Source organism: Pygoscelis adeliae, unplaced genomic scaffold (assembly GCF_000699105.1).
Source record: "Pygoscelis adeliae isolate BGI_AS28 unplaced genomic scaffold, ASM69910v1 Scaffold50, whole genome shotgun sequence".
Classification (NCBI taxonomy): Eukaryota; Metazoa; Chordata; class Aves; order Sphenisciformes; family Spheniscidae; genus Pygoscelis; species Pygoscelis adeliae.
This window is the reverse complement of record NW_008823963.1, coordinates 575,170-585,400: the sequence shown is the minus strand read 5'-3', so window position 1 is coordinate 585,400 and position 10,231 is coordinate 575,170. Positions and strand designations below refer to the sequence as shown.

The following is a 10,231-nucleotide window of genomic DNA, read 5'->3' as shown; positions in this document are numbered from 1 at the left end:
AAGAAACCTACCATCAGCAATGAAAATAACTCACACACACACACATATGTTTGCACATATATATATACACACACACGTATATACCTATGTCCCAGCATTAATAAAAAATAAAATATGCAAATTCTGAAATAAACACTTACCTACATTTTTATACTGGACATCCTACCTGCCCTTCCATACATATGAAATTGTTCCACAGGAGTCTCCACTGTTAATTTATTTTACTTTAATACCTTTATTTTGGCTTATTGTTTTTCACAGTTTTCTGTCTTAAAAATCTGGGGTTTTTTTAATGTACTTTTTTGGGTTTGTACTATTACTGCACAGACAAATAAGGCACTGGGCAAGCTATTTTTTAATTAAGCTGTGCTCCTGTAGAGATTACAAGTAACTTCATCTTTGAAGCTAGGTCTGTGTTTGTTCCCCAAACAGAAACTCGGTATAATCAGAGATGCAGAAAACTTTTCCACAGTGGCTCAGGGGTCTGCCTTCAGTATGCTGTGGAAGGATCTCTTTTTGAATGGTCATTCTTGGCACCGTGAAATTTTCAACACATTTTTCAACTGATGCTGAACATGAAACTATTTTTAATGATGAGATTACTTGTCTTTTGATAAAAAGCAAGGATAAATACGGCATGAACATACAGACATACATTGTAAAATCAAAAATGTGAAAAGAAGTAAGCTGAATTTCATTCATGGTGTTTGTCATCTTTTAAACAAATAAATTTGTATGTAATTTATGTTTCGTTCAGCATATCCCAATGAGTAGCAATTTAGTCATGAAGTACCAAGCCAGCTCTACCAATAGGACAATAATTTTTCATGAATTCTCTAGGTCAGAGGGAGCAACTTTATCATGTGCTGGAGACAGAAAAAAAAATCCACCTCTTTGCTTTATTTATTCCTAATAATTTGAGACTATTGAGATATTTGAGATCATTTTGTTTCAGGCATCACAGTAGTGTGTTTTTCCAGATTTTTCTTTTCCATTACCGTAACTGTTTAAAAAAAACCCAACAACCTTTCTTTTTACAAGAGGAGAATGTCAGAGGTTAAAAACACAAGACAATGAAAAAGCAGAAATGTAGTAACTATGTAGCTCCTATCTCTTATTAACATAATATCAGTATGAGGACATACTTATTCTCTGGATCATTTTCTCCATTATAACAATCCATCATCAGACATTCAGCATGAAAGGTCTTCACTTTCTCTAGGTCTCTTTCTCCTTGTTCAATCTCTCTTTTCAAAAGATGTATGTCTTCACTCTAACAAAAAGAAAATAAAACATTTTATTACAATTAATCCTAAACAAGTTTCATTTCTGAACTGAAATTATGCAAGCTCCGATAACAATTTTGAATAAAGACTCAGTTAGGACAGCGACATAATTTTGTATGCTTTTTCAGGTAGTCTCTTTGTTTCCTAAATCAAAGTTTGTTTTGTTCACTCTCTCTATGTATGAACAAGCTTGTAGAAAACAAGATTAAAATGTGCCTGGGAATACAGCCTTTCAAATTATTCTTCATTTTTAGGAAAAGGACAAGCATTCCCTAACAAGCCAGCTACCCCTTGAGATATGAACATCCATATTTCTGAATAATATAATGAGGTCTATAGCTCCCCCCACTCCAAGCAAGCAAGCAAATAAATAAGTAAATAAGTAAAATACAATACAAGGTATGTACATTACAACTGTTGTCCTGTCATTCTACAGATCACAGCTGTATCACATACTGTCCCTGTGGGAGTTAAAACCCATACTCTTCAAGTAAACATTGGAACTGACTGGGAATCATTTGGACTACAGGAGGAAACAGGAAGGAAATTCCAACAATGATCCCTTTACAAGTCCCACAGGGCCCGAAGTCTGGACATGAACAACATGAACTCTGGTCCTCATCTTTCCAACGTGCGCAGTGTCATACATCATCAGCAGAATCACCAAAATTGCCCAGTACACTCTCTGATATATTCAAAGGCTGGAGTATTTTTACGTCTTCCTTCTAGTTGGTGTCTGTAAAGTTCTAAATTTCCTGCTACTGTCTTGTTCCTGGTTGTTCTCATTGTTCCACTACTACCATTTCTAAAATTTGTGGAACTAATTAACTGAGTGTTAACTTTAATTAAAAACAATGCTTTAAATGCATGTTTCTGTTAGTCTATTCAGAAATTTCCTATTGGGCATTGTTAGATTGAGCTGCTTAGTCATACTTGATAGGTCACTGCTGTTCTAGTCATTTTATTCATTATAGATCTCTCGCCAGTGGCTACTGTAGAGCAAACTTTTAGCAAAATTCATAGAATCATTCATTAATCATCATTCAAATTCAGCTCTGCATTCTCTCATTTAATAGGATACAAACCATAGTAATTTTAAACAGTAACTTATTTCTGAGACAGCAGAGACCACATGTGTTTCTTCCAGAGCTGAATTTGGTTTATAAGTTTTTCGGGTTTTGGTTTTGGGGGGCGGGGGTGGGGGGTGCAACAGTAGCATTACAAATGTACTTGGCATGATATTTGAGCTTTTTTGTTGTGGTCTAATAAAATTTCATAACCAAAAAATATCACACTTACTGCTTCCACATCACTTCAAATCTGACTAGGATTAACCCTCTTTTTTTAATAAGGTATTGTAATATGAAATCATAATAATGCGAGTCCTGTGGTTCCTTCAATAACATGAAGAAACAAACAAACATATTTATTTTCAGATACTCACAACAATAAACTCTGCAGCATCAGGATCAGTCAAATAAATGTTGTAATAATGAAACCGTCCCTCTGTTTCAGTAGATAGCTGATGCAAAAATTTATTAGCTTCCATATCATCACAATTGAAGGATACAGTATGGATGGGAATTTTACGATGAAGCTGGACTTGAGCCAAAATTATCGGGGGGGGCTGAAAATCAAAAAATGTATATTAAACATGTGGCATCTAGAAGTGTATTTATCAAAATATGGAGAATTTGTAAGAATTTAATTAGTCATACTGTTGCTTAGAGACAGATATAGATCAGTTAAAAGCATACATTTTATATGGATTGCTCTTTCATAATTATATAAAATGATCTAATTTAAAACTGAATTTGAAACACTGATAATGCATTAAGGCACAGGACACTAACAAAACAAAATGTAAATTATAATATAATCAGTACTCTTTGTTTCTGAAGTCTTAAAGAAAACTACTCAAGTATAGGAAATTAAACTACAACATTGGTGTTTAGTGTCACTGGATGTATATAACTGTGTATCTTTGGATGTATATAACTGTTGATATTTTTATTAAGCTAAACTAGTTCTATGACAAGTTGATTCAATACCAGGAAACAAAATAGAGGCTGAGAAAATAGGAAAGCTAGTGTTCCTCCTCCAATAAAGAAATAAAAATTAGGTGAGAAAGTAAAAGATCTACCATGTCTAAAACTGTTGAAGGATCTGGTAGAAAGAAATTATTGACTCAGTTCTCTAACTTCTGATAAGACTTCGGTTGTTCAGAATACTGTCATAAATCTTGACAAATTTAGCTTTCTCCTGATATTTGCAAAATATTTGTTTGTTGTACTTTAATAGTTAAAAGCAATCTCAGTCATTTCCTCTTTTTCATCTAAAAAGTGTAATATAAATCATAAAAGCCATTATTAACTAGGTAAAAAGAAATGAAGTGTTCATTAATTTCTAACTTAATAAAAATATTAAGATGAAGAATCTGAATAAGTGTATGTTAAGCCAAATTATTCTTTAATAAAATATAAATATATGCTCCTAGCTAGCAAAAGTAAGTGTGAAACAATGCAAAGATTTTGATTGGTTGTAAATTGAGTTTTAATGAGTGACAGCCAATAACAATCAACTTGTCTTTAAAAAATATCAAAGATTAAAAATAAAATTAAAAACAACATTAAAAGATGTAGGTCAAAGTTTCTCATCTGCTAATTTAAATCAGGTTAACATTTTGATATTCAAATTACTTTGAAGCATATAAAACTACCCTTCCTCATGGGCCACTTTCCTTTTATCAAGAAAAACAGAACAAAAAGAAAAGTGAGCCCTTAGCATTTTTCTTCCTTATCAAGGTATAAAAAAAATATTTCTGCAAGTTTATGATGCTTTCTGAATCCTAGATTTATTGTATATGCTTCAGTAATTAATTTTATGTGCCCTTCAGCCCAGCTATTTACCTAAGTCAGAGTTTTGCTGCATATCTGCCATTACAACCAAGCTAAATTTTCAAGGGCAAATAAAGTTTTTTTAAAATGCCATTCTCGGTATACCAGCTAGTTTTCACCCTGCATTACAGCTTCAAAGCTCAGTTCTACCTAATTTGCATCATTATATCTGATCAACAAGTGGTTTTTTTGCAGTTTTTAGTAGGTGTTAAATAATGCGATACAACATGAAATATCATCATTTTAAGTCACGGTAACAACACTTTCAAAAATGAAAGCATACTTTTGATTTTGTTATCCACTTAAGCCTGGACTTAAAGCAACTCCAGACTGCTGCTACTCCAGAATTGCACCTACATGAGATCAAATTTGACTCAGTAGGATAAAAATGGAATCAAACAGAGACCTAATGGAACAATATTAATGGCAACGTCTTTATATGAAAATAATGTAAATTAATAATTGGGCCCTTACTCCTCAGACGTGACATAGCCTTTGTGTCAGTTCTGCAAAAGAATGTAAGAAGGTACCTACTTATATATTTGATCTGTTCTTTGGGGAAAAATGTTGAACACAAACAGTTTTTTTTTATTTTGCTATCAATCATTTTCTTTTTAGGTTTTCAAGCCATCCCACAAGATTGCGGGGTTTTAATATTTAAATCCAACCATATCATGGGACCATCATTATTTTTTTCTTTTTAATTCATGAGATAATTGTGCTAAGTTAGGGAGACATTTCATTTAACACAAATCCTAACCTTGATACTAACATAAAGTTTTACTGTTTAATCCATTACCAGATCCTTAAAACAACTCATGAGAAATGTCATGAGTTATCATGCACCAAAGACTGGGCTGTGGGCGGAGAGTTCTAATCAAAACCCCTTCACAAACAGCACGCTTCTCAGATACAATTTTTCAATATTATGACAACATCCAAGAGACTCAGCTCTGCATTCATCTCATACATTTGCTTCAGCCTTCTGACACCATCACTGTAGCACCACACTACTGCATTTTCTGTTTTCTCATTTCAGAAATACCTGGTCAGGTCTCCCATCAGTCAGGAGGTAAATAGCCTGCGTGCCCGTATCGGCAAGAGCAATCTGGAGAGCTTTGAGTGTATTTGTGGAACTTCCAGCCTAAGAAACCAAAAAGAAACAGACAAAGAAACAGCTATATATACTAACAGTTCTCAGCCGCTATTCTTTAATAATGACAGTGTACTGATTCAAGGGATATTACAGAACCAAAACGAGTTATGTAACGGTGAAAATATTTATGTCAAATAGCTAGAAAAATCAAAGCAGGTGTCAAGGTGGCATATATTGCTACCAAATTGGTATTCAATGCTTATGCAAACACACATAAGCAAAATTCTGGCAACAGAAATATGAGCTGTAGAAGCAAAAGCAATCACTAAAAGACTATAAACAGATAGGAAGACGTAATATAAAAGATACATTCTATTATATTTTCCCACTGCTGCTCCTGATTGCCAACTCATCACTCTCCCTTGAAATACATATTTTACTTAATCAAATAATTCAAAAAGTCCACAAAAGAGTTGCACAAATTTATTTCTCAAAAATAGGTGAACAACTTCCTGGTTTTCTGAACAATTTTTTTTCCAGACTATCTCATATCTACCCCCTCAGCACATCAATGTAAACATCATTTATTTTTTAGCACAAAAGTTAGCTATAACAACAAAAAATACACAGTAAAGCGATACTGTGCCCCCTAAAAATTTGTATTTGAGTAATACTAGCACTTTTCCTGCGTCATTCACATACTTAGTGATCATGATCTGTCTTTTTTCTTTTTAGACTAAATGCAACTCTAAACTCACCAAAATGCATTTCATGGCTTATAGGAACCTAAAAACTACAGTTCATGTCTTCAGATTTCCACCTTTCAAACATTCAGTGTACAAAACTTTCCAAATTTAAGGGAAAAGTAAGGTTTTATGAGAATGGGAAAGTGTTTCATCAAGTCTTACTCTTAGTCTTCTAATCGGGCCAAAGCAAAATCCCTGAAAAGATATGAGTCTGTTTTATGCTAGTATAACACCTGAGTACCACTCTGGAGAGCAGTGAGGATTGTAATGATGTGAGAAGAGACTCAGGATCCACATATAGAATGCATTACAGAAGATAAATATACATCACTAACATTGACACATACATGCAAAAATATGTTAAGAGATAGCATTATTTCTTCAGTCCTATTAATTGTGTTAAAACTTCTTCTGGTCCATCCCTCCAGCAAACAGTTCTATTAGAAAGGGCAAAGTAAGTAAATCAGGTGAAATGGAATAGGAGGTACACTCTGAGAGTGACTCTGTATGGCTGCGTAAGAATGTATGGGCCAGGCAACAAGATAGCTAAGACGATACTTTATAATCCTATCTTCTAATTCACAAACAATACTTACTAGTACCCACTCATAAGAAATAACTAGCCTAAGCCATTTTCTTTTTGTTAAATATACTTAATATTCCTAATGTTTTAGTAAGAATTGTGAAGTTTTAGGCACACATCGCTCATTACTATGTGTAAATTTGCCATCCTGGCCCTTTTCAATAATGGTACCTGGTTTTGATCTGATTTGAAACAAAACAACTTCTTCCACTATATCATGGGAAAATATGGTGGATGCTCATGATGTGAAGGAAAGAACTATGTACCTTATGGTGAAAGCTGTTAATTTTAGTTTTCTCAGTTGCTACTGTTACAAATGAACACTGTTTTTATCAGTGTTTAAACAAAGTTGACATGCTTCAACTACGTGGCATAATCACCCCAAAATTTTAAATGTTATCATCTCTAAAGGATTTTTAAGGAACAGTTAGTTACTGTTTGTAGCTCAGTTTCCTTATTCAACATCCTGGGACCAAAGTGTATAAAATGAGATCAAAGGATCTACTCTGATTAATATTCCAGAGCAATCTCCTGTTCATTTCAGTTTCACTGTAAAGCCAGCTTTCTGAACTCAGACTTATGCCTGCACTGCTTTAAACAGACTAAAAGGTCAGCAGCAGATGTCATCCCCCCCAAAAAAGTAGACTGCTCTTGTACCATTCCCTGCACCATTTCAGATATCTAGATCTGAACTTAGAAGGAAATTTACAATCAACAATTCACAACTTCATGAATAATGATGAAAAAGGCCATTCCCAAATGCATATATAAGATGTTATCAAATTATAGTAGTTCCGAGTATTATGAAATTTGCATGATTTTGTACCACATATACGGCTTAAACAGAGCCAACATTTCAAGTCTCAAGGAAGGCAGTAAAATTAAGTTTACTAACCTCAGTTATAAGTACTCACCAACTCACCAACTACTCAGTGAGGCCACACTAATACTTTCTTTTCTCCATGTGTTTGTTAGTATTTTCTGAGAATACCAAGTTATTTATCTTGCTTTGTAGTCTCAGAGGTATTATGTAGCTTCCCCAATTCCCTCAGCCCCAGGAATTTCATGACTAAGTCTGAGGAAGAGCTGTCATAATGCTGAGGAGTTTTATTATATAAACATGTTCTTGTGTTAGAAAACATAACATGGGATATATCTGTACTGTTGTACGATTGATTTTCAGTCCTGTGCTCATAACATTGCTGTCCACTTTTGACACATTAACTGGTCCTAAAGCTGCTGACAGTTACAGTCTAGTGGCTGACTGTGCCTGACTACAAGCATTTCTACTCTGTTTCAGGGAAAAATCCTCAGATTTTGGCCCCTGTCAGAGAAAGAATATTGGGTAGATAGACAGATGTTTGGTCTGAGTTTGGTCTCATGTTCCTATGAAGGCTAAAGTCAGCTGTGTCTGCATGCACCAAAAGGGACTAGAAATGCTCCTCCAGCTCACTGGCACCAGTTTCCTGTATCACCTCTGAGCTGTAAGTCTGCCAGCGACAGCCCTCATCCATGCAGCATCCCTGCAGCAAGAGTGACAAATTTAGACACAGGGTCTGAGCACTGTCATGGTTCCTACAGAAATCAAATTGGCCAATGTTTGCATTGTGGCTACTAAACATAGCAGGCTGCAAGCTGAATTAATATGGTCTTATAAATAGGTCCACTGTTAAAAGATTATTATTCCTGACACAGATAATAAGTTGTACTCAGATCTACTAAAGTCTATACATCATCTATATTTTCAGCTTACTCAAGTCAAATACTTAGTCAATCCAAAAATAGCCCAGCTATACAGAAAGAGAAGATACAAATATCACACGCTTCATGATAATTAGTTTCCATGTTACCTCAAGCCCTTTTATCCAAAGCCAAGCGTCTTGCAGATTTTCCTCATTAACTTCAGCAAGTTTCTCTTGCCACGCCACTGCTTGGGCACTAAATTTCACAAAGTTAAATCTCTTTTTGTGTCTCAGTTGCTCCTGCAAGAGACAGCATCTGAATTTTACTCAGTGTTAAAAGAAAGAATACTTGTATCCTGAAATACTGACTAATAGGAGTTGTTTTAATTAATGTATAGTTGATTATATGTTTACAATAAATTATGATAATATTCAGTTATGGTATACAGAGAGACATACAGAGACAGAGAAAATTATTGCCTGCAATTATTAAGATTACTTGGACTTCCCAATGTAAGTCTCCATTTACTCATATTTCTCAAACTACTTGAACAGGAAATGTCTAGGAGGGCAAGAAAGAGAGAGACAAAACTGGGTATGAACAATGGTATAAGGAAGAGATTATGACTGCTTACCAAAGGAAACCGAAATCAGAATCAAAGTAAGACATCATTTAGAGGAGGAGAATAAGAATCAAATGTAGAGCCCTGGCAAGGGGAACTAGGACAGCAAGAGAGAATTAAGTTGAGAATTTGCTGAAGTTGCTTTTGGACAGAAGTTATAAGGAGTGAAAGATTTGTGCAAGTTAGTACAAACTTTCAGAGCCTGGAATCTTTGCCTCCCTTTCATCAACATTTCTGTGCAGCTGCCTGTAAAACCTTCTGGCACAGTATCTAGTCATTTTCTAGTGCTGATCTGTCTAGAGTACCACATCATACTACGTCCTATCACTTATGTGCTTAGCTCAAAAACCTTTCTGTTGTAGTTTTAAATTTTCTAGCCCTACTAATGATTGCTATCGATGCCAGACTGATGGAATTTTTATTTGTCAGTTACTCCTCTCAGGAGTTAAGATGAATCATGTTTTTACAGTGCCTGTTTCTCTCAAATATTAATGTAAGATTAGGTGACATCATCATAGATTTCTAAAACTAGGTGAGACAAATCCTATCCCAGTACTCACTGCTTTTGAGGTACTTCTGCACTTTGCAAGTCCCTTTGCAAATTTCTGAGTCACTGTAAGATGCAAGCAAGTTCAAAACATTCTACACCCTCTATTGTAAAAGTACGCAAGTGAATCTAGAACACACATTACAAATCACAACATGCCAGTGGAACTGGAAGACACTGCTTAAAAATAAAAATGAACATGCCAAAAGGTGTTTCATTGCATTTTTTTTTCTTTTCTTTTTTTTCTTTTTTTTTTTAGGAGGGAGGTGGCTTGAGGGAAAGAAGAACTGCTTAAGCCTTTTTAATTTTTAACATTTTCACCAGACTTTTTCCGAATATTTGTACAAATGAAAAAAAAATAAATTTTAACTGAAAAATGAGCACACCAAGAAAAATCAAAATATTTTTATAAAGCTATTTTTTTAATTCATTTTAAAAAAATTAAAAATAGAGTAACAACCATCCAGAAAATACGAGCCTACTCTAAAATGCTCCTCAGTCTTCAGAATCATCACTTTATCATACCTGTATCAGCTGAAATATCTTCTCCTTCACCAGTGGCAGCTTATTCTTCATAGACTGGGATGTATCAATAAGAATGTAGACATCATCTTCAAACACATTCCCAAAGAGCCCTCTGCTTCCTTGTTGAAGCCACTTAATCCTGGGAGAGGAAAAAAAAAAATCAAAACCTGGTCTGTAAGATCTTTGGAGCTTTGCATATCAGAATCTAACAGGAAGGATCTTTTTATCACTGCTGTACTTCTTATT

The 10,231-nt window shown here is 34.5% G+C and overlaps 1 protein-coding gene across 1 annotated transcript in view; it reads right to left on the bottom strand.

Moving 5' to 3' along the window:
- The window catches only part of VWA3B (von Willebrand factor A domain containing 3B), a 72,363-nt gene that overhangs the window by 35,508 nt on the left and 26,624 nt on the right, over positions 1-10,231 (bottom strand). Inside the window, exons 11-15 of the mRNA XM_009323762.1 lie at positions 9,986-10,124; positions 8,459-8,590; positions 5,229-5,327; positions 2,731-2,913; positions 1,146-1,273 (exon numbers count right to left, since the gene is read on the bottom strand). Of these exons, the coding sequence (XP_009322037.1) occupies positions 1,146-1,273; positions 2,731-2,913; positions 5,229-5,327; positions 8,459-8,590; positions 9,986-10,124 (681 nt within the window). The remainder of the gene's footprint in view (positions 1-1,145; positions 1,274-2,730; positions 2,914-5,228; positions 5,328-8,458; positions 8,591-9,985; positions 10,125-10,231) is intronic.